General features: G+C 38.4%; 2 protein-coding genes across 4 annotated transcripts; both read right to left on the reverse strand.

The window, feature by feature from the left end:
- Positions 1-425: 425 nt before the first annotated feature.
- LOC143890142 (protein PHOSPHATE STARVATION RESPONSE 1-like) lies at positions 426-16,150 on the reverse strand. Of its 3 annotated transcripts, none has more exons than XM_077394708.1 (9): positions 15,969-16,150; positions 11,008-11,104; positions 10,131-10,803; positions 9,511-9,721; positions 9,191-9,267; positions 9,058-9,097; positions 8,823-8,880; positions 1,895-1,964; positions 426-1,172 (listed from the first exon to the last, which is right to left on the reverse strand). In XM_077394708.1, the coding sequence occupies exons 3-9, from the start codon at positions 10,740-10,742 to the stop codon at positions 789-791; spliced, it is 1,452 nt and encodes a 483-aa protein (XP_077250823.1). In that variant the 5' UTR covers positions 10,743-10,803; positions 11,008-11,104; positions 15,969-16,150; the 3' UTR covers positions 426-788. The 3 variants fall into 3 exon arrangements, with proteins under 3 accessions (XP_077250823.1, XP_077250824.1, XP_077250822.1); XM_077394709.1 differs by having other exon boundaries at positions 11,008-11,203; XM_077394707.1 differs by lacking the exon at positions 11,008-11,104.
- Positions 16,151-17,652: 1,502 nt separating this feature from the next.
- Positions 17,653-23,579, reverse strand: LOC143890143 (Ribosomal protein L14p/L23e family protein). The gene is made up of 4 exons (XM_077394710.1): positions 23,422-23,579; positions 22,726-23,010; positions 18,351-18,392; positions 17,653-17,948 (listed from the first exon to the last, which is right to left on the reverse strand). Exons 1-4 carry the CDS (start codon positions 23,432-23,434, stop codon positions 17,866-17,868), a joined length of 423 nt encoding a protein of 140 aa, XP_077250825.1. The 5' UTR covers positions 23,435-23,579; the 3' UTR covers positions 17,653-17,865.
- Positions 23,580-25,476: the final 1,897 nt, after the last annotated feature.

Genomic DNA, 25,476 nt, shown 5'->3' on the forward strand with positions numbered 1-25,476 from the left:
TGATTTGATGGGATACCACGTGCATCTCATGAACTTCACCAGTGAAATGTAGTTAAATATACAGGAATAACAAACGGTCAAACTGTCAACTGAAACAAATGATAAGTTTCAACTTTCAAACCAGTCTACTGATATCGGCACAACCATGTTCTGATAATGAGGCCAAAGCCACTTGTCTTGTACGCTTTAAGCAGCTGGTTACAATTTCTAGAAAATTCGCATCAAACTTTGACAGCTGCTTAAAGTATCTAAGACAATGTGACTTTGGCTCATTATTATAACATGCTTTAAAAAAATGAACACATTTCCTGTCCGAATTTCTTCAAACATGCCCATGTGCCACAATATAATAAACCAAAATTTCTATTTCAAAAGGCCAATTTCAATCAAACTCCATGAGATTTTCAACACATGCAATGAATGAATGACCAGAAAAATCATTAGATTTCTCCCAATGACAGTAAAAGTCTAACAATGGAGTCCATAAAAATTTCATAAACTGATACTTCTCTTCACAAGCATACATCATTTAGGCCTCAAACTGTATTTCCTAAATAAACCTTCGCCCTAAGACGATGAGCATAATACCACAATTCAAGTAGCTAATTTATTTACTACAAAGCAAGAGAAAACATGTCATTGGTCATGAATGTTTACTCAAAAGAGCAAGCCCATCACTGGTTCTTCTTCAACCTTCCTCAGTGTCTTCCCTCAACATCATGTACAAAGCTTCTCATTACACTGATCAATGCCATCTTGAGAAGCTGCGATGTCATGAGTCGACGTTATCAGTCATCAGCTGACTTGTCAGATGGAGTTTCTATGTCAATCACTCTGGCACGCTTAGCAAGTGGATAACATGACTCGCCTTCGGTATCTGGTTTTATATCATCAGAGATTTCAATTTCAGGCATCTTCAGCTTGCTTCCCAACTTTTGGGAGCTTTCCTCTGTTCGTTTTACATCGGGTGCATCATTTTCTGTTTCAACTTGATTATTTTCCAAAGTTTCAGCTTTGGCAGACGAATGAGGTAAGTCTGAGGATTGGGCAGATGGGTCATTCAGAGAGGAGGGTGCCTTGAGCTTGTCACCACCTGGCATGCATTGCTTCTCAAACATCATCTGTAGGTACTTACCTTGTTCTTCTATACGCAACTGGAGATTTCTCTGAATCTGCGAGAAGATAGAGGATGACAATCAGTGTTGACATAATAGTTGCCTGAGGCATGTGTATATGATTTCCTTAGAAAAATATTGGCAGGCAAAACTACAAGTGAGAGCCACTTGCTCAACGATCCAAAATCTGCTAGACCTTGCTAGGGATGGGCCATGCCCAGAAAATCTCCCCCATCAGACTATCCCAATCCTTTACTTTTGGAGGCTTTACTGATGAATGTAGACAACTATTTTTTAATTTCAATCCATCTATTTAAAGGTCACAGATTGGAGGAATAGAATCACCTAATGGGGTAGATATTGAGGAGGCATGTCCCATTGATAACAAGGCCTAGCAGATAAATTACTGTCAGCATAAATTATGACATCACAGTTTCTGTGGAAAGGAACCATGGACTGGTGAATAATGATACCAGTACATTGGTGTGCTGGTCATATTTATTGCTGCATCCATATATTTTTTAATTATTTGTCCTGCTTTATCAATCTAGAGCCTGTCCAAAGCAACAGTCTATTATTGATTTTCAAAAGGGGAGAGCTTTTGGCTTATAATGGATGACACTTTTCCTTATGCATATTTTTCTAGCTGAAAAAAAAGACTTTGCTGATGTATAATTTCCCAGAGATGAGTAGTATACCAGATCTGGCAAGAAGCACACAATAAACTAATGCAGACATGCAATAGACTACTGGAGACATGTATGATTGTAAATTCATACCTCAAGTTGTTCATGTAGCCGTTTCTGGACTTCCATTTGTAGTCGCAATGCTTCGGTAATTTCAATACCCCTGCTTACCAAAATAGTGCTTAGGAGTTAGAGAATCAACCGAGTTCAACATGACAATTTAGAGAATAATTAATAATAGTAATTATTTGTGTAGATTTATAACGAGTCATGGTTTTAAATTTCCACTGAAACCGACACAGAGCGACCGAAATGTTTCTGTTTCCATCCCCACCAAAACAAAATCTCAATGGATTAGTTCCACTTCATTATTTCGGTCAAAATTTTGAAATTCGACTGAAATTGTCAAAATGACAAAAAATAGACAGATGTTCTGATTTACGTCTAAAAAACAAAATTCCTACCCTAATCTGTTGTGAATAAAAAAAAACCCTACAAATCAAAGAATACAGTTTTCCTTCTTTTCTGTAGAATTTTTTCTGGAAAAAAATTGCTTTGGAAAACACTAAAAAGTTTGATATTTTTCTAGAAAACCCCAAAAAGTTTGGAATTTTTCCTTAAACGTGTTTCTTAGATTTGTTTTAACTAAGGCCCTATTTTTCAATTTAGAACTTTTCCAGTTTTTATTAAGGCCTTATTTTTCAACCTTTGATTTGTTGCATTTCTAGATAAAGTGCCACTTGGATGTAAATGGTTTAAATAGTTGTGCCCGTACTAATTGCAAAGGTAGAAAAAAATTTATATTTTTTATCTTAGTCAACATGCTTTGTGTGCCATTATCAAAAGATGGTAATGGGAATATTAGTAGCCTAAATTTTTTATTCTTAAAAAATAAAACAAAAAAAAATATTTTTTCAAAGAATGGAAGGAAAATATGTTAACATTTATGAAGTGGCAAATTGATTGCCATTTCATAAATGGCAAAGTGAATCACGTTGAACCAGACTATGAGAGGGTGCAGGTCGCTACAATATTTACAGAACATGCTACTTATATGTCAGGGCGATAGGGTGATGATTGCCCCAACTTGATCCCCACTTATAGGCCTAAAGGTGGCTAAAACCAATCACGGAAAAAAAGACAGCATTTGAGAATTCTAGAGTTGTGTAAGGACTCTTAAAATACATGGAAGTGTGAAGATATTTTTCAACATTTTTAAGAGTATCTAGAGTACCCCTGAGGTTTGAACCTCAGAACTTTAGGCTTTGTAAGCTTTCCATAATGTAATACAAGCTTTCTTTCCCTTCCTCAATAGTGCTTCCTCACTTGAGTGTCTAAGCATCCTTCTTGCATTAGTTTTCACTAGGCCAGGTAACTTAGGCGACTCAGAGTAAAGTCAAGTCATTGCATGAGTGTCTCACGTGTATGAGGCTAAGGCTAAGGCTCGTGACAATTGGAATCAGAGCAGGCTTACTAAAATTATAAGCTAAGGAGTGCTCATTCGTAGGATTCAGAAGCACAATAACGACTTCACAGGTCACTGCAATGGATCAGGCCAGTAGCATGGGAGGTGTGCCTCCAAAGTTCAGGACGGACAAGTCCTTAGAGCAGGATCAATCCATGGACCTCATGCCACATGAGAAGCATGTGGGCAAGGTGGAGCTTGCCTTGAGACACCTAGAAACAAAGGTGGATTCCATGGATTATTGAGAAAGACATGTGGAGTGCATTAAACATCTTCAAGGAAGAAATAAAGAACATATGAAGACAGAAATTCACAATTGCATTAAGAACACAATGAATGCATAGGAAACTCCTTGGAGGAGGTCAACGAGTTGAAGACCACGGTAATGATCGTTGAGAAGTAGCAAAAAAGGTAATGATTTTTGAGAAGCAAGTATCCAATGGATGGATGATCGTCAAGAAGGAATCAGCTAAAAGGTAATGATTCTTGAGAAGGAAGTATCCAATGGAAATATCGGAAGTAATATAACTTGGAATGCCATGCAAACATACCACTTCGTTGAAAAATAAAGTAGGCATGATGCATCCAAAGACTAACAACAAGCAATGAAATTGGTCATTTTTGAGAATCGATCTACTACGACAAAGATGAATCATTAGAAGCATCCAAAGTCTTACGACAATCAATGAAGAGTCGTTTTCAAGAATCATTCTACCATGATAAAGATTGAATAATTACTTAACTGAGTCTGTGGGAGACCCAACAAAAATCCATAGATAGATGCTTCCAAGACGAAGAAGGAATAGGAAGAAGCGTGCACAACCTTGATTTTTTCCGATTGGCCCTTTGCAGGTTGGCGAATACCACAATTTTTGTCAAAGTGATCTACTTCTTTCCATAACTTTGGCCAATAATACCAATCTTCGGCCAAGGCAATGGTCTTGCCATGGCCAAAATGTCCTCCCAAACTAACTCCACACAATTCTTTAATGAATTGTTCCTTCAAAGATCCTTGAGGAATACATAATTGGCTGCCATGAAAGATGTCATACATCGATTATCGCTTTGCGCTTTTTGGCTTTGGGCATCACACTTGTCTAAGAACCGCTCCAACTCTTGTGTGAAGTATTGCAGTCCACCTAAGATACCTTTGCAAAGTTGGAATGCGCGAGTATAGGTGTATCGGTCATCCGTCTGTCTTAGATCAAATAAAAGGTTCCTTCTTCATGCACTCACAGGAGCAATGATGGTGATGAAATTGCCAAGTAATCAGCGATAAAATATTGCAAAATTGGCCCATTAAAACTGCATACTTCAGCCACAATAGTAGGTCTAGACCACTCCACAATTGCTCTCACCATTTCTTGAACAACCTTCACCCCATTGAATAACACCACATAGCTAGTTCCCTGAATGTACACTTTTTCAAGTTGAATTTTTTCCTTTCAAAGAACCTCCATCACTTGATGAAGATGATTAATATGTTCTCTGTACTTTGATTATAAGTTTATAACCATAAATATTATCAAAATAAACCACAACAAATTACCAATAAGAGGGCGAAGTACCTGGTCATCATTCTCATGAATGTACTTGGCGCATTTGATAGCCAGAATGGCATGATAAGCCACTCATACAATCCGTCCTTCATCTTGAATGTTGTCTTCCATTCATCTCCTAGATTGAGGCGTATATGATGATCCCCACTTCTCAAGCCGATTTTGGCTAAGTTTCTAAAGCCAAATAGAATATCCAACATATCATCCGAATGAGGAATTGGAAATCTGTATTGATGGTTATCATGTTAATAGCACGACTATCCACACATATGCGCCATGAATAGACCTTCACAGTAAAAAGTGTTGGAACTGCACATCAGCTGAAACCTTTTTTTGGGCATGGACATGGGCTGAAACTTTTACGAATTAATTCCTTGTACAGCAACTTGTCAATCAATCTCCTTAACTCTCTGTGTTCTGCTTGGCTCACTTGGTAGGCTACTTGTTAGACAATGTTGCAATGGTTACAAGATCAATATTATGTTATATATCTCTCATAGGAGGCAGCTCATTAGGCATTCCTCTATAATAATATCTTCAAACTAATGTAGCAGTACTAGGATCTCTAATGTAGCAGTACTAGGATCTCTTGTGGAAGCTCTTCTCACATTGATTCTCCTTCAATTACAACCTTGCCAACAAGCATTGATTTGTCCGGTCTATTGAGTTTCCTCGATTAGTTGACGAGTAGTTAAGATATTAGAAACCTATGCCCTCTTAGATTAAGGACAAACAGTTTCTTTCAATGGATTCAACGTGAAATTTTTTCTATCCTTCAAAGTGTAAGAATTCGGTTCTCCGTGGTGGATGATTCACCGATCGACTATCCATGTTCCACCCAAGAGTATATGACATGTGTCCTGGGTACCACATCACACCATGTCGAAACTTATAATCCTTTGCCAATAGGGAAATTTTTTTTTAAAAAAATTGACAATTTCATTGATACTATGAAGATTACATTAGGGGACCAGGGGTCCCTACTTGCATTACATAGAATCAATTAAGGGAGGCCAGGAGCATACTCCTAGGCCAGTAAAAACCAAAAGAAGTGATTTGCCAATAGGGAAATTAACTAGGCAATGTATATCATAAGGACTTCATTACCTTTCTTAAACCTTGCCACTTTTGATGGTCAGGGGTGCTTCTCCACCTTCAAATTAAGCTTCCTCATCATCTCCAAGGACATCATTTTCTTGCTTGAGTCCCATCAATGATCATAGTGCATAGTTTGTCTCTACAAAGCACCTATGTTCGAAATATGTTATTTCGACACCAATCCTCATCTAGCTCTTGCTTAGGTAAGGTCATCACTCTTTGGATCACAAGTGAATAGCCACTTTTTGGATCTAAATTAACAGCCACATCTTCATAAGCCTTTCTTCTGGTACAAATGAGGTTTGCTCATCATATAGGAAACTTAAAGACAAATGCCCAACTCCTTCAAACTTAGTTCTATTAGGGCCCGTTTGGATAACTCATATTTTGTATTTGGATTTGGAATTGAGTTTTGAATACAAAATGAATAGATCTGGCAGCTCATGTTGAGGGGGAGAGAGAGGGAAGGGGGTACTTCCTATTGGAGGGGAGACGTTGAGGGGCAAATAGGGTGAAGGAAACTGCCAGATCTTTGGATTCCAATTTCTTATTTGCACAGCATATTTGGAAATCTGACTTTTTTCACTGTCAGTTGGGGCCTGTTTGGATGCCGAGAAGATTTTGATTTGGAATTCTCACATTTGCAGCCCTTTTTGCATTGACATTTGGATCCCGATCAAATCCTTGAATTTCCAATTCAACAGCTGACAGTGAAAAAAATCAGATTTCCAAATAAGCTGTGGAAATAAGAAATTGGAAATCCACAGATCTGGCAGCTTCCTTCACCCTCTTGGCTCCTCAACCTCTCCCCTGCAGCAGGAATTACCCCCTTCCCTCTCTGTCTCCCTCAACATGAGCTGGCAGATCTATTCATTTTGTACTGAAAACTCAATTTCAAATCCAAATACTAAATCTGAGGTATCCAAACGGGCCCTTGCTGAATTGTAAATCCAAGAATTTGATCCGGATCCACATTACAATGCAAAAAGGGCTGCAAATGTGAGAAATCCAAATCAAAATCTTCTCTGCATCCAAATGGGCCCTTAGGGATTGTCAGTATATATTAGAAGAAACTACTCGTACGGAGGAACCTATCCCTACTTGAGGGTTTGGTTTGAAAAATCATATGGGTTATCGTTGTGGTAAAGCGATCACTTTTAGAGCTTCGAAAGGCTCTAGAATCCTTCGTCCATTAGTGACAGGTGCTCTGATGCACTGGTTTCCAAGTTGTTTGAGCTTTTCTTCGAATTTAAGAGCTAATTGATAACCTTCTTCAACCATCCAAATTTGTCGGGTCACAAGCTCATCCTGAATTTGAATTTGAAGGACACCAACATAAAAGGCGGTAAGCTGCTATTCTGTTTCAACTAAACTAGCCCTTGTTGCTAGTTCGAAATTATACTCTTCCACGCTCTCTCTCATTGTTACAAATTATGGTACTGATAAAAGAGAGCATGGAAATAGTCAACCGATAGAAACCTTTCCCGAAACTTCTCTTTCATCTGTTCCTTTTGTTGAATTTTGGGCAGTCCCTGCCTCTCCCTTGACTCTTGTATTCGTTGCCACCAAATTGATGCAGCTACCTTAAGTTTAGACTTCCGCTCTTCAGTCATCACACCAATCGAAGAAATTCTACACTCATGAGCAAATCAAGGAAAGTTTTTTTCTTTATGACGCTTTCCATGAAAATCAACCATATCAATCTCAACACCCCTATCTCCTCCATCTCGGAAGAATCAATCTTTCAAGCCACCATGCTGTCCCAAGAAGTCATCTCTGCTAGCATGTTGGTTGAGTTCGAGTTCTTCGTCATCAAAGGTGTTGTATTCTTATTCGGCTTGATGAGTTTGGTTTCCCAAAATTCCTCCATGATGATTTCCACCAAAACAAACCTCGTTTTCACCTCCTGATTGAGTTGAGACTTGAGTTTCGATTAGGACACTTTCAGTTGATTGGTAAAATTTTCTAGAGGATTGTCGGCCTCTATCTATGATGCCCCAAATCCAAATAAATTCTTGATGCAAGAGTTGAAGGTCATGCATAACTCAATCCATCTCGTCAAAGTATATACTAGTCTTAGTAGGCTAATAACAATTTCAAAACACTAATTAATATTCCCTCGGTCTCTCCCGAATTTTCTACAAGCACGATTTTTTGCTTCCATATTTCCAAATACAAGTCCTAAGATCGAACGTGCTCTGATATACCAATCACGGCGCAACAAAATAGAATAAAAAAACAAGTCTTACACTCAAATCCAAACCAAAGATAAAGAAATCACATACCTCAAAAAAATACGAGAGAAGAATATATTACTGCCTCAAAGAGAAAACAGTAGAGAAAAGAGTAAAAGTCATTGCATAAACTTCAATTTTCATAATGCATAATAAACCAATCCAAAAACCCTTTATATAGACTGTATATTTGCCCTATTATGACTCCAAAACACTTTTCAACTCAAACAGTCCCAAAAGGCTTCTATTTTGACTTGGATTCCAACTGCACTTAAAAACAGAAACTCCCAACCTAAAACCAGTCCCCAAATAAATCAAATTGAGACTTTCCAAAACCCATATAAAATCCATCAAAAAATTAAAAAAATATCCTCATTTACGCTGACATCAACAAGGTGTTGCACTGACATTTACAGTAATAATGGTCAAGGTCAATACTTCATCTTTCCCTTTATTTGGGCTGAGACCTCCACTCCTTGGGTATTATGTTGGACTGCATCAATATGCCCACTACATAATGCAGTTTGGTGGACAGTAAAAATGTTCATACAATGAAATAACACATAGGTCCAGATATCTGTTCATACAAATAACACGGTTCTAGAAATTTTCTAAACAAATAGTTCTAGAAATTTTTTTAAATAAGCATAAAAACAGTAACTTACGTTTTTAGGTCCAGAGATGACATTTGTTCAAATGGAGTCATCCTTCTCTCTGAACTCTCTGTGTGAGACAGAAGAAACAAGAACAGTTTCAGAGATAAATGACATATACCATAAAGTGACTACCAGACAAAAAGGTTAACAGGTAATAATACAATATGATAACAAAAGCAAGGACATGGCCAAAGAGCAGGAAAACATATGTAAACAATGAATCTTGAAGATGTAAGCAACTTACCTTCAGATGGGTCTGGTCTGTACCTGGCTGTTCTATATTTCTGCAACTCAAGGAGCAGGAAATCCAATAAAAAACAAGGGAATACAAGGTTTTTCGATGAAAGTAATCTTCAGATCAGAAACTACATACAGACCTGCAGGTGGCTTTTTACATGGTAGATAGTCAAGCTATCAACTTTCATGAGCTTCAGTACACCTTTAGGAGTCGCTCCTGTAAGTCAAAAATTACAGATCAGTCCACATTCAGCAGAAACATAATTGGCTATCCACTTTTTGATTCTCCTCCCCCGTGATTATCTGCTCAGTTATTCTTCTATTTTTGTTTTGTGTTTCTTTCTCTGTATTGACCATCTCAATCTCTTTCCTTTAATAAATTTCACTACCGTTTTATTTTTTTTAAAAAAAAGGCAGAAACAAGATCCAGAATTGCAGTGTGTTATAGTTGGCTACCCACTTTCGCTACCGCCAAGCTGATTGACAGCTTCTACAAAGCGCTCGTGGAGTTCCGGAGTCCAACGCATGCGTGGCTTGGTTGGGGCTCCATTGGCAGGTGATGAGGGACTAGCAATAGGGCATACTTCTCCAGAATGAATGGAAATCTGCTGATGATTTTGCATCTGGTTGGCCATGATATTAAAAGATGGCATGGACACCTGGTCTATGGTCTACAATAAACAAACAGAAACATAAGTCAAATTTGTGCAAGTAATTTAATTTAACAATGGAACCACGACATCTGTACAAGACTAGTATGTCTGCATGTAGACTTAATTAGCATCTCTGTTGCTGATGTCATCCGGCCGTTGGATCTTGCTTTTCTATTTGATAGCTTGATTTTTTTGTCTTATTTGAGGACATATGGTAGGAAAACAAAGGAAGAAAAGAAATATGGGATGGGTAGTGTGTGCATGAATGAGGCCCTAGATGATGTGGACATCCCCAACATCTAGGCTCAAAATACTACTAAAAATAACCATATGTCCTCAAATAAGATAAAAATAATAAAGCTATCAAATGGAAACGCAAGATCCAAAGGCCGGATCACATCAGTTGCCTTGGATAGGAGTAGCCTACCTTGGGTTCCGGATCAGCGACATTTGCATCAACAAGAATGTCACTCCAATTGGAGGCCAAAAGGTCATCATCAGTGATCAGCTGATCTGCCCACTCTTGCCAATCATTTCTCTTTGTATGGTCCTCAGACGATACACCACCACTATTATGGAGCCCACTTTGCTGGATGCGTATATTATCAGGGAAATCAAGAAATCCCGGCAGCGGATTGGTACACCATTCATTCTCTTCGTTGGTAAAACTACTTGAGGTTGTAGATTGAAATAATCCAGAATGAGAAGAAATTGTTGAAGGTAAAGTAGTTCTGCTGTTTGAAGATTGAGAAAGGAATGGAACACTTCGCAAATGCCGCTCATGAGGTGAAACGGAAGAAATGTGAAGATCTGAAGAGAATCCTGACGCTGATGAAAATAAGTGTCCAACAACTGCACTGTTTGAGCCCCCAAGTAAGGACACAGGATTTGTTCTCAGTTCTCTTTCCGAGGAAACCTGCTGAGAATCTGGCAATTTAGGATACTTCTCTTCCAAACGGGTGGACGGAACTGGTAATGATGATGACATAGCTCCAGATATTCCCAGTTTAATGAACTGTTTTGGGTCTGATCTCAACATTGAAAAAATAGGTTGTGCCTCCCGTTCCTTTCCATATATAAAGATTGTCCCTGTGTGTCAGCTGTTTATCCAATTAACAGAAAGTCAGTGTGTGTGTCCACTTCATTAAACCTAGTTTTTATTTTTTTGAAAGATAACAGAACTTGATTTCCAAAGATAGGAAATACAATCCATGCTACGAGGACAAGGCATCCCAAGAGTGGCAATGTAAAAAAAAACAGACATGAAAAAACCCAAAAACAAAGAAAACAGCCACAATCCTTACCCAAAAATCAACCATCTAGATCCTACCACTCCACCACTTCTTTAGCCAAATTAGCCAGACGCCAACTCGTTTGTCGATCTTGGCTCAGGAAGAATTTCTGGATCAAGACAGAGACAAAGATCTAGTATTTCCACAACGGCTGATTTCCATTAACGCACAGCTTTTCTAATCTCCATGAGTACATTTGATGAGTCGCCTTCAATAATTAAATTAGCGAGGAAGAAAAATTATCAATACGCTAAAAAGAGCTCTTGTTTTTACCTCATTTTTTTTAAGGTTGTTTGTGCCTCATTTGAATCTCACACTCCCGTTGGGCCAGAATACGCCAATAATAATTGACCTTGGCCATCCGAATTTTGAAAGGCATCACCTATGCCCAACCAACCTAGCTTGCTCTAAGGCTTGCCCTTAGAGCATGTGCGTGTTGCTCGAAGGCTTGATCCAATCATGTGTGTGTATGTGTGGGTTTTTTTTTCTTTTTTGGTTGAGGGGGGGGGGGGCTAGTTGGGGACTTTGGAAGAGCTTTAAGTTTCCAGCCCTTTTCCCAAGCAACGTTCTTCCAATTCTTAAGAATTTCACATTTTTTTTTGCATATTGTTCCATTCAATATTCATTTGACAAATTCAGAAAGAGAGAGCACATGACCTAATGATGCCACACCAAAACATATGAGAGAACAAACAATGCACCAATAGATGATCGAAAGATTCCCCATCTTTCTTGTGGAGAATGCACCAACTAGCAATACAAATTCTTCTTTTCCTGAGCCAATCGCAAGTACTGATCTCTTTTGTCGCCATGGTCCAAGCAAAGGAGGACACCCGTGGAGGAGCCATAAATTTCAGAGTCTAGCAAAATGAATATTCAGCCCTTTTGAATTAGCCAAGCATTGGAAGGAGCGAACGTAGAACGAGCCTTGAGTATCCAGTGTCCAAATTCTCTTCTCAGGGTTACGAATAGAAGTGAAGACTGAACAAGGAGTCCTGGAAGGGATGGAAGAGTAACTATTTCACCATATCCTTAAAGTTATGTCTAATGACACACTCTAAATACACATCCATGTGGTCAAAACTCTCGCCCTTCAATCGATTGCTAAAAAGATAAAGGTCCAGAAAATCATAGAGTAACAAGGACTCACCTAATCATAAATCCTCCAGAACCTGATATCCTCTCTCACCCTTCAATCGATTGCTAAAAGATATAGCTTCAAAAAAAAAAAAATGGAGTAATAAGGACACATAACCATAAATCTTCCACAACCCTTCCCCCTCCCTTCTTCGCACCCTATATCTAAAGTGAGACTTGTAAAGGGGCTTAGGACCCCCATATAGAACGCCATACACTTGAACATTTAAGTACAAATGGGTTCCTGCTCTCCCAATCCCCAACCCTCCCATACTTACCCATAATTATTTTATGCCTTCGTATTTCTTTTTCCTTAGCATATCTCCATAACCATTTGCCAAGTGCAGCTTTATTTTTGCAATCTAAACTTTTCGATTCCAATGTCACTGATTCTTTAATTTGCACACATTCTTCCATTTCATAAGGTGCTTGCTTCTCTTGTTAGATTCACTTCCTTCCCAAAGGAAGTTCCTCTGTATTCTTTCAACTTCTTCTAGTGCATGGACATGAAGTACACCAGGAGATTACCAAAATGTCTCCATATTGAATGTGATTCTACCCCCAAAGGATAGTTATTTCTTCTTCCAAGATGGTGATTTTATTTCCATTCTTTCCATTGTTGGAACTCACTGAGTAGGGGATACAACACCAAAGCCTAAGGGGAGTCCAAGTTGTGTAACGGGTAGTTCCTCTATTCTGCAACACAAGATCTGGACATGTGACAACACTTCCTCATGTTTCATATTGATCCCCAATAATTGAACGCTTAAGATTAATCTTAAACCCCAAAATCACTACAAACTATCTAAACATTCTTTTTAAGTTCCTTATTTTCTCAACATCATTATTTAAAAAGATAATGATGTCAACTACTAACTGAAGAGCCTAAACGAAGTATCCATGTCTTGAAGTGAGACGAGTGTATCAGAATTCCGTCCCCATAGAGAAGTGTCTCTGCTTGGGAAACTGGATTAGGATTTTCCCTATTAGAAGTCCTTAGAACTTTATTTTCGGTATTTTCTGGATTAGTAGAATCACTAAGGTTTCTTGCAACACCATCATCTGTATAAGAAGTCCAAAATTCAATTCTAGGGGTAATCGACCGATTTCCGTCGCTTGGGAATGGATTTCAGGCGATAGAAAAGAAGAGGGAAACACCACTTCTTCCTTGACCTATAATGCCTTTTAAAACAAAAGGACTTGATGCGATGTCAAAGCAATGGCTATTAATGTCAATACATGTGAATCGTAAACAACACGTCGACACATGCACAATGTGAACGACTTAAACGTTGATGCGCGCAAAACGGAGATCGACAGGTGTCTGATTAACCTCTTAACAAAACAACACAAACATACGCCAGGGTGAGAGAGATAGAGAATTAAAGAGAAATCCTGACCTGAGATGATGAATCCATTTCGTCGGATCTTCAATTCTTCGATAGGAACTACAGCTAATGAAAAGTAAAAAGTAGAGTGTGGAAAAGTAAGTAAGAGTAAAGATAAGCTAAGACATACTTGATGTTTGGTTCTTGGACCAATATCTCTGATCAAAGAATGCGCACAAATACATACTTAGAAACCATCACATAAGCAACAAAACCGTTCATAATGGCTTAATCGCATGGAACACCTAGTGACATGAGTTGCCGCGCATGTCTAGAACAATATAGTCAATAAAAAAGTAGTTGTAATCATGGTTTTAAATTTAAATTTCGACCGAAATCCGAAATTTCGGACCGAAATGACCGAAACCGGTATTTGGCGAAATTAGAAATTTCGCCATTGAAAATGCATTTTTTATTTTATTTTTAAAAAAACGTTACAAAATTTCGTCCAAAATTTCGAAATTTCGAAATTTTTGTCCGGAATTTCGAACGAGTACCAAATTTCGACCAAAATTTCGGTTTTTCGGAAGTCCAAAACCGGTACCGAAATCGAAATTTTAAACCTTGGTTGTAATGAACTAAAAGTACAATGACTTGTCTCTCCTCTAAGGACCCCATCTCTATGTCAATAGCACATAGAGTTAAGAGGTGTTATTGGTCCCATGCCAATATGACATCTCATGCAGAAGATACATTAACTTTGTTGTGCAGTTCAATGATGTTTTTCCAAATATCATTCTCTACATTAATGAAATAAATAAAATGCAAATTATAACAACTTTACATTATTATTTTTTGTTTCGAGTTCCAGCCATTTCGGTCGAATTTTGGGGAAATAATGACATGAAAGGAAATTATGTAGATTCCATTTCAGTGGAGATGGAAATGGAAACATATCGGTTGTTTCAGGGAAATTTAAAACCATGCCTTTGATGCAGTTGTTCCATTTTACAGCTTTCATCTGTAACATCATCTGTAACAGCTCACCAATCCACTGCCCCACGTCCTTGAGATGGAACTTTTTTTTGGTAGGTAAGCTGGGATTGAACCTAGGACCTCAAGGTTGAGAAACAAAGCCTCAACCATTGAGCTACAGGCCCAACCCCTCTTGAGAGAGAACTTGCTGTAACTGTCCACTTTCGTTTTGAATTGTACACCCCCATTCGTTTGAGAATAACTGCTGCCTCCATCCTCTGGAAAAATGACAGCTGTCATAAAACTACTTTGACCCCGAAGGACAAATGATCAATTGCTGGCTCGGTCTCATGTGACCGATTTCAAATTCGAAAATGAGTGTAAACACTCTGTATCACCATGCCCTATTGTAAGCACGTGGTGTTTAAACAACTCTTTTAAGACAAACTAAAACACCCTCAGTGAACGACTCACTCTAAGGCCAAACTCACATTGCTCTTATTATACTATAAGCTGAATTATTCCCTTCACTTTGAATGAGGAAAGCACATCCAACTCATTGTTTTATCAGGACCACATCTACATATACACCTACACTTACCTTTATTGTTATTTTGATAACTTATTCACTGTATCAGACATTTGCTTCACGGCCCTCTCCTGCACTGATAACAGATTACACTAGTCACCCCAAGTTAGGCTCTAACTACTTCATTTCTTGAAAATCACGAAGTCCGCTAGGACAGCCAGAAGGAAGTCACTTCACCTTTGCACACCCGTCTCTTGACTCGCCAAACAAATAAGCTCATTGTAACAGTCAATAAAATTTGCTGCCTCATCAACCTCGCCACTTGACAAACGGATCAAGCTCGCAGAAACAGGTCAGTACCTTGAATTTAAGAGCTTGCCCACATTAGTGCCCCAATCCCATTCACAAGTCGCCCAATCTAGATACTAGAACTCGATCAATGCCTCAACTTAAGATTAACTAAAACTTAATCCAAATTCAACTATCAGACCCCAATTCAAGCCTCAAAATCTTCTCTTCAATTAAATTCGAATTTTAAGCTCACCTCCTGTTAGTAATTCTAAATTCAAAAGTTTAAAATCTTTGAACTTTAGTAATTTCACCTATCCAATTACAAAACGTAAATCCACGAAAGGGGGAAATATCCATCACCCTTAAACAAAGCCCATATTCAAATTGCATCCTAATAAAATTTTCTTATCTTCCTAAAAAAACAAAGAAAACCCCATCTACAAATTCGAATTTCAACACCTTCCAAACAAGCAATAGACCAAAAAAAAAAAAAATGCATCCACCCCATAAGACAAACAAACAGGTAATCATCGGTTCTTCATTAAGCAAAATAAAATAAGGCAAAACCCACAAAAAAAAAAAAAAACAAATCAAATAGATATCAAGACAGCAAAAGGCTAAGTACCACGAAAAGGGTTTTTCAGGGTCTATCGAATTCTAGAGATTCTGCTAAAAAAACCCATCAAATCGAAATGGGTTTTTCAGTTTCTTACCTCGAACAGAGTAAAAGCTGACAAAATCTCAGAATAGAACCCTAGAATTTCCGAAAAATGATCGAAGTCGGTTGCTTTTAGGCAAAAAAGGAGAACCCAAGAAAATATTCGCACACGGGTAAGGTTCCGAGCTCCATCTCAGAACGATGAAATTGTACGCCTCTTTTGCCTAATGCTTCGGTTGTGGGGCCCAATTGCTATCTTTGAGAACGATATTTTCAAAGTAGGAAACAAACACCTTTTTCCGGATAAATATTATGTCTGGAAAAACATTTCATGGTTACCAAACATGATAAGCAAAAATCTACTAGGTATGATGGTAATCAACGGTTGGAATCATTATATCTAGTCAAGTGTGTGGGGCCTCTAATGGACAAGTGGTATGCAAGAAACATGCATCATATGGGGAATTATAACTGTCTGATAAATCGTGCAGGTCTTATTTGGGTTGTAGGAAATTTCTGGAAATGTTTGGAAAGGAAAAAAAATTTCTAAAAGTTCTTTTACTTCTAGGGAAGCGATATCTGCACAACCATATTTTGATAATTGCACTAAATCAGGTTGTCTTTTCTTTTTTAATTGACTTGTCAGCAACCTGTTAATGAGATATAAGACATCAGGAGCAGCTATCAAATATCAAGGGTGGGTCTTCGGGCATACCACCTTTCACGTGTTTTAAATCCCTTTCACTGTATACTAATCAAATCATAAAAACAAGACTAATGTATTAATCAAAGGGGAAGAAGGTTGCGTTACACCACCTTGTTTGACATCTCAAAAAACCAAGAGATTTTAACTGCTGTAGGATAAAATATCAAGGATGGGATGGTGAGTACGAGTTTGTAGGACATTTCATCATATAATTTCTCTTCAAGAGGGTAGAGATTCAAGGACATCAATTCTAACACTACTTTTCTTTGTGCACTAATCAAATTATTAATCACCAAAGGGAAATAAGGTTGCGTTACACCACCTTGTTTGACATCTCAAGAAACCAAGACATTTTAGGTCCTCTATGACTCTCAAAGGGTAAATTTATCATCTCAAGAGTAATAACAAACAGCAGACGACAGAAGTTAATCTGTATATGTTTTCGAAATTATTTTCTAAAGTTCTGAACTTTGTTTCATAGAGAGAGAGAGAGAGAGAGAGAGAGAGAGCAGTCAATGCTGGTGATGAGATGAAAGTCTATGAATGGGTACTAAAGGAAGCTTCGTGAATCCAATGGCAGCAGCGAGTTCTTAGGCCAGGTTTGCTTTGGATTTTGAGAACCAGAGTCCGAAACACAGACTTTTGCACTCAAAAGTAAACATAAACGTGAGTCCAATAATCAGTTTCAGAATCACAATCGGTAATCAAAATCTAAACCGACCAGGGCCATGGGGTGTGTTTGGCTACGCTTCTCATTCTTACAGGCCAAAATTGAAGATTCAAAATCCAAGGAACCACATTAGCTTCAAAAATTGAGCGGAAATAAGATCCCCCCTCTCCAAAAACAGTCTTTTGGGGGGATCTAGCCTTGCAGGTCATGTTAAAAGGCAGCAAAACCAACAATGGATAAAAAAAAAATAGCCTTTCTCCAGAAATCTGCACCACCAAAACACACATGGCCATCAATCGGTACAGCACTTCCTATTTTTACTGATATGCTTGGAAGTGAAATTCAATCTATACGCAACTAATATGGAACATAACAACACCAGCTACTTATAGTTTCAAGAAGTCTAATATCTGCTACCAAATGTCAAAAACACAACATACCAATCCAAAACCAAATGCAAAGTTTATCAAGCTATAACACATTAACACCAACAATTCCTTTAGTTTCAGGAACTCAGTAAGAAATCAAAGCTTTCAACAAAAGGAAGCGTAAATAGAGAAATTGGGGCAGGAACTGTTAAACGATTGCATTAGCGGCACTTGCAATTCTCGGCCACAAATCCGCACATTCCTTTCCAATCGGCCCTGTAATTGCAGACCCTGAAACCCCCACAAAAGCAAAAGCAAATTAAATATTTAATGCCACCATATGTTATTGCAAGGTATATGCACCAAACACTGAATAAATTAATCACTGAGAGCAACAAGAGTGCTCAAGTTACAAATACTATATGCTTGGATTTTACAAGATGCAGAAAATAATTAGTTCATGAGTGGTGTCAGCTGACCAAATTGGTCTCAAAATGTTGAGAACACACTCAAAATATTAATGACATGCTTCGAAGTAACACACCCCAACTAATTTGGGACAAAGGCTTTGTTGAGTTGAGTTGAATTGAGTATGCTTCGAAGTAACACGAGGTTGCACTTTAAATGCAAAAGTTCAGGATACTGTTATCAGCAAATATAGATTTATTATTTTGTATAAAGAATATTTATTACCTTTCATTTCTCCTTTTGGATTTACTATCACGCCAGCATTATCTGCAGATTCAATAAACAAAACAAAAGATTAGAAATTCAGCAGTCTTTAAGGCCAAGTTTGGCAGCCATGAAAGTGTTTTCAATGGAATATTAGTTTACCTATTGGTGACTGTGAGAGAGAGGTTGGGGGTGGGAGAGGGAGAGGGAGAGGGAGAGGGAGAGGCTTGAGAGGGCATCTGAGAGGGTGAGAAGCAGCTGAAAACAGTTTTAATTTAATTTTAAAAAAAAAACTCTACAAAAAATTAATTTTTGCCCCATGTTTTTCAACCGCAGATCATCCTCTCCACATTCATGCCCACTCAAGCCTCTCCCTCTCCCACCCTCCCTGTCACTCTCTCATCACCTGGTAAACCAATATTCCATGGAGAAAATTTTCACAGTTCAAGGTGAAAACAATTGACAAACAAAGGAAGAGAAAAGGAACATGGAGCGAATAGCCTTCATATTACAGAGACCAATTTATACATGCATTGGTTGAATTTATTAATTCCATCCTTCAATTGATAATATACATACAATTGATAACCCAACAACTACTTTATATACTTTAAAAGTTCATAACATCTAATGGCTTAAAAAAAGTGCCAGGTAGGAACATAATTTCCACAGAAGATAATTAAAATGTCCAAGTGAGATTGTTTATAATGTTCCCTACCATATGATGCTTGGTGTGGGTGCTTGAAATACTTTCTTATTGGATGTTCATTAACATGTTGATCTTCATTGAGCTTATGAAGCATGATATGTACTGTGCATTGTGAGAGCCAACCACAAGGTTTTAAGAGATTGTTGGAGTCGCAACCTGCACCCCTCATGCATGCTTGTGGCAGGCGGGGGGTTGGCGCCGGTGGGGGGGGGGGGGGTGCGCTTGGCTTGTTTTCAACATAGAAGGTGAAATTTCGACGACGATGTAAAATGCAGAAAAAAAGATAAACACATATAGAAAAGAAGAGGTTTGAAAACCGCGCCCATCTTCTCACCGATGAGAAGAATATGGGTCTCAACTTGTGACTGACAGCAACTGAATGTGGGCAATAGCCAATAGATCATCGAAAGGATTCTCATTAGTAAATTCCTAGAATAATTTTGACAATTTTAACTTGTGAACTTGAAAACTAGCGGGAGGATACCAACATGCGATAACATATCTCCACTAGACACAAGTGAAAATGAGAGGTAAAGGCATGACTACCAAATTACACTCCAGAAAACAGCGAAGAGAGAGAAATAGGGTACCTATGATCTTCTTCATTGTTGGATTCATCAGGAGGGCCCTTCATTAATTTGAGTGCAAGCTAGTAGTAGTGACAGGGTGATATTTAGTTGGAGGTGGAGTGAGTGGCAATAACACTTGGGTTTTGTTTGGTTGTAAGTACTTGCCTCAGAGAGTATTGTTGAATTAAAACCTAAGTGGTCAAGAGCGAGGAGTCGAGCCAAGTAATCTCCTCGCAGTTACCTCGTTTAGTGGTAGTAGAAAGTAGTGTTTGGTTATTGGTTGGGGGTGACATTACCAACATAGATTAGAGAGAGAGAGAGAGGGAGCATCAATCCCAAGAAAATCCAAGCAAAAAATCATGTCACCAGACAAGCAGGAGACAACCAGAAGGTATCCTAAGGAGCCTTCTAGAATTTCAAAACTCTATAGGCAACCAACAATGGTTTTTCCAACAAAGCCTTGGGGAATTTTTCTAGTTTTTACTTGGCACTTGGAGGAATTTTGTTGGCAGGCATAAGGTTGAGCAAAAAAAAAAATCATGTCACCAGACAAGCAGGAGACAACCATAAGGTATCCCAAGGAGTCTTCTAGGATTTCAAAACTCTATAGGCAACCAACAATGGTTTTTCCAACAAAGCCTCGGGGAATTTTTCTAGTTTTTACTAGGCACTTGGAGGAATTTTGTTAGCAGGCATAAGGTTGAGCAAAAATTAGAAGTTTCTTGGGGAAGTGGGTGTTTCAATTTTTTAATGGATTTATAGAGAAAACTTACACTTCAAGGATTTAAACTTGGGAGTGGTGGAATCATTCCAAAAAAAAAAAACTTGGGAGTGGTGGCACAACCCTATTGGTTAAGTACATAGGCATTTTTAACATTCTCACAAAAGTCATGGATTGCATTTAATGCAAAAGCTCTCTCCTTCTTGTCTCCTTCTTGTCTGGTGACGTGGCATGCCAAGAAACTCTCAACAAAATCCAAGCAAAAAACCCACAATGTGGTTTTTTACTAGGATTTCTTGGGTATTGTGCTCTCTTTCTCTCTCTCTCTCTCTCTCTCTCTCTCTCTACACACACACACACACACACATATTAGTAATGACGCCCCTGCCACTACTCTACTGACAACCAAAACGAGCACAAGTACTACCACAATGCTCCATGTTGCAATGCTTGCCTCACACTCTATCTCTCTACTAGCTTGATGTTCAACAAGTAAAGAAAACCCCTCCATACAAATCAAATGGAACAAAAGATCAACGGAACTTTCCCCCCTATTAGTCTATTACTAACATATTGACCCAAGAGGATTTAAAATTTCTTGCAAATGTATTAGTTCATTGCATACATGTATAAATCATAAAATAACCGGACAAAGTTTTAATGTACTGAGTATCCTAGTTGCATAGACTTCCTAGGAGACAGCCAAAACATGAAAGCACAAGAACACCATCCAGTTTAATACTGGAATTTTATATATACAAGCCACTTAAGTAAAGAAACAACTAATAGAAAGATAAAATATAATAACATACCCCCCACCCACCCACACACACAAGGAATGAATACCATAGTCATGAATCTTGATCTTTGGAAATTCTACGTACAGATGGCTCGTAGTACATGTTAAATTATTTTGGGTTTTCTTTTCAAGTAGATAATTCTGAGGAGATAAAATATAGAGATATACATACATTAGAAAAAAAATCTAAGAAAATGACCAATTAATAAATAAAGATAAAATACGAAATTTATGAAACAAAAAAAGGATATACCATTAAAAAAAAGAGGATATGAAGTATGACATTTGGCTATTGCTATTATTATACTTTTTATATTTAATTAGATTATTTTTCAAAAAATATTTAAAATGGCAGGAAGATCTTGTAATACTTTCTTAAAAGAAAGTTGAGTGTTTGCATGATCTTCAAAATCCAGATTTTTTTTAATGGTAATCTTCAAAATCCTGGTATTCTCAATATTCTCTCATTCATTAAAAATTTCACTATTAAAAAAAAGAGGATATGAAGTTTGACATTTGGCTATTGCTATTATTATACTTTTTTTATTTAATTAGATTATTTTTCAAAAAATATTTAAAATGGCAGGAAGATCTTGTAATACTTTCTTAAATGAAAGTTGAGTGTTTGCATGATCTTCAAAATCCAGATTTTTTTTAATGGTAATCTTCAAAATCTTGGTATTCTCAATATTCTCTCATTCATTAAAAATCTCACTATGTTTTGGCATGTTTGCAGAAACAAATGGGATAATTGTGCAGCTAATGTATAGTATAGCTAGTTTAAGATGTAACGAATAGCGCGGGATTTGGAATAAAAAACACAATGCTACTCCCATTGCATTATTCCCGAGTAGCTAGTGCTAAACTGTTAATAATATAAAGCAAGCATGTATAATGCAGTTGATAAGAAAAGATGAATTCCATGTATGTCTACAGCATGGTTTCAAATTTCGGTCCTCACTGAAACCGAAATTTTGGCCGAAATCAAATAACGGCTATTTTATCTCGTACAGAATTTTGGCCGAAATTACAGACGGGCGACGGCAGAAATAAACTACCGTTTCGGCGAAATCCCTTATATTTCGGACGAAATTTTGGGATAAACAAATTTTTGATCGAAATTTAAAACAATGGTCTAAAGTTGGTAGCACTAATCCTTCATTAAAATCAAATATCAAGAAATCAAAAAATAAGGCAATAAGATACATTTACTCAGGTCCATCAAGATGTTCATCATTACAATTCAGAAATAAATCATACAAACACAAAAATAATAAAAAGAATTACCCTCAAAGTACATGTATACACCATTAGTTCGGCGACACGGATATTAAAAAATCAAAAATTAGTGCAACAAGATACATTTAGTCAGATGCAACAAGAAGTTCAGCATTACCATTCAACAAATAAATCACACAAACCCATAAATAATAAGAACTGCCCTCAAAATACATGCATACACCATCCTTTCGGGGGCACGGATATTAAGAAATCAAAAAGATAGTGCAACAAGATATATTTAGTCAGACCCATCAACAAGTCTATAATCACAATTCAAGAAAAAAAAATGAAAACCCAGAAATAATAAGACAAATTACCCTCAAAGTACATGAATACGCCGTCCTTTCGGCGCCATGGCTTGCGTTGCCGAACAATGACTGCAGGCATGACCTTCTTCCTCAGATCGGGCTTTCCTTTCTTGACGGTGGCCATCACCATGTCACCAACACACGCCGAAGGCAACCGATTCAGACGACCCTTAATCCCCTTCACAGAGATGATGTACAGATTCTTCGCACCCGTGTTATCGGCACAGTTCACGGTTGCCGCTACGGGTAACCCGAGGGACATCCGGAACTTGTTTCCGGCAGATCCTCCACGACCTATAGATTCCAACAAAATGAAAAGGACAATCAGAGAGAATAAAAACAAGATCCCTAAAAATTTTAAACAAATGCATATAAGTAATCATCCGAAGTTTCTGCTTTCTCTACTAGATGTTTGAATCTGAAATCCTACAAGGAAAACCATTTCTAGAAATCCCCTATAAGAAAGAAGGTGCGAAGAATAACTTTCAATTTTGAGATTGACGTTCTAAAACCCTAACCATCTCTAGGAACACCGTAAGAAAGAAGGTGCAGAGAATTATTTCAATTTTGAGCACGAAGTTCTAAAACCCTAACCATGCTAGATGTTTGAATCTGAAATCCTACAATGGAAGCATTTCAATTTTGAGATTGAAGTTCTAAAACCCTAACCCTAACCCTAATAATGGATTGGGAAGAAGAAAGTACCTCGCTTCGACATTTCGACTGTGTTGGATAGCCGCTAGGGTTTGGTTTAGGTTTTCGCCGTTTTATAAAAGGTCCTGGCTAGGGTTTCGTCGACTATGAAATGTTATGCGTTAAATTACCGAAAACTCCTTATCTTTTGTAAAATTGGCAGAAACGTCCGGAGTTTCGGAAACGATGAAAATGCTCAACATGGTCCACGGGTCGGGCCGGATTCCTTCATACTAATGTACCAACCATACCGGCTTTTATCTAGGCTGCTGATATTGGCAGTACCATGTTTTGATAACTGTACTATCTCACCTTGTCTTGTCTTTTTAAATTGGCTTCTAACTGCTTTTCCGGAAATTGTAATAACCTTTGAGGGGTAGTTAAATACTAAAAGACAAGGTGAGTTAGTTTAAGTATCATGGTAGTGTGAAGATCAGTATAGTTTATCTATCTAAATTTCACTCTCAAGTTACAACATTAGCCTAGCTTCCTTGAGAGTTTTGTTACAGTGGGGCCCACTTCATAGGATGATCCAACTACAACCCACAATTTAAATAGGGAAGTGATATGTCCGCCCCTGCACTGGTCATTGAGGGGGCCATGGCTGCTAAACTAGCTAAGTATGCATGTAGGGCCATGCACCATAAAAGAAATTTTGCAAGTCCTTGCGCGGGGGGAGGGGCCACGGCCCCCCTCATGCTATATGTGCCTCCACCCCTGATCCTATGGAATGGGCCTCAGGGTAGACCCCATGACATCGAAATTATTGTGATATCGAAACATGAAATCACCTTATATTAATATAGGGATGTGGTACGGACCACCGACCATCAGAGAGGGCATTCCGCGGACTGGCTGTTGCATGAGAAAGCGGCCACATAGGCTCAAATTTTGTCGCATTCATTTAATTCATCTGAGATGACTGCTCTCTCATGCAACAGCCTGTCCGCAAAATGCCTTCTAATAAGAATCATTGAAAGAGAGGCCAAAATTACATTACACCACTTTTTCCAAAATATAAAGCAACTAATCAAATCTTTCACCTACTTATATTTTTCATTGGCCATTCACCACATAAAGTGAGATATGTGAGATATGCTCCTATCTTTATCCATTCATGAGCCCAAAAGGCAGAGAGAGAGAGAGAGATCTTCACATTTCTATAAAGAGGGAACAGAGAACTCTCTACTAAGACGGGAGATTGGTTCCACATCATTGGTGGTGGCGGCATCTGTGTCAAAGATGCTCTCTCCCCACTAGTGATGTAACATCATCAGAGTGAAGTTCTCTTCTATCCTCTTTACCCAAACGGATGATGGTGAGTGAAGAGACATTGGGGGCCAGAAAAATATTCAATGGAGACTCAAGTGAGGGAGTAAAGTACAGCTAATGTGCCAAATGGTGAAAATGACATGTGGGGGTGGTCTTTGTTGCGAATGAGGCATTATAAACAATCCTCTTGACAGTGGTACACAACTTAGATGAGAGGTGAAGAGCTCAAGATGGGAATTTCGATATCAGGGAGTTTGAAACGGACACAAACCATGGCTTGGGGAAAGAGAATCAGGAGTAGAGAGAGTGGTGTGTGTAACGACCCGACCCCTGTAGATATTGTCCGTTCAAGGCCACTGGCCCGCCCGGTTTTAAAACGCGTCTACAAGTGATCCAAGCACATTACATATAAAGCCCCAAATCTTCCCACCCGTTCCGATGTGGGATCTCACAATCCACCCCCCTTGGGGACCCAGCGTCCTCGCTGGCACACCGGGGTACGGCGTGGTCGGCTCTGATACCAAATTGTAACGACCCAACCCCTGTAGATATTGTCCGTTCAAGGCCACTGGCCCGCCCGGTTTTAAAACGCGTCTACAAGTGATCCAAGCACGTTACATATAAAGCCCCAAATCTTCCCACCCGTTCCGATGTGGGATCTCACAGTGTGACCTTTGTTAGAGTTCAACAAAGAGTGAAGATGGGTTGGTGGCATGGATCAATGGGTTTGAGGCAGTTGATGTCTAGGTTCAAATCTCAGTGGAGGCAAGCGATGAGATCGAAGAAGAACAGGGC

The sequence above is a fragment of the Tasmannia lanceolata genome, unplaced genomic scaffold, assembly GCF_043159265.1.
Source record: "Tasmannia lanceolata isolate RefF3 unplaced genomic scaffold, GAP_Taslan_0.1 ptg000013l, whole genome shotgun sequence".
NCBI classification, from domain to species: Eukaryota; Viridiplantae; Streptophyta; class Magnoliopsida; order Canellales; family Winteraceae; genus Tasmannia; species Tasmannia lanceolata.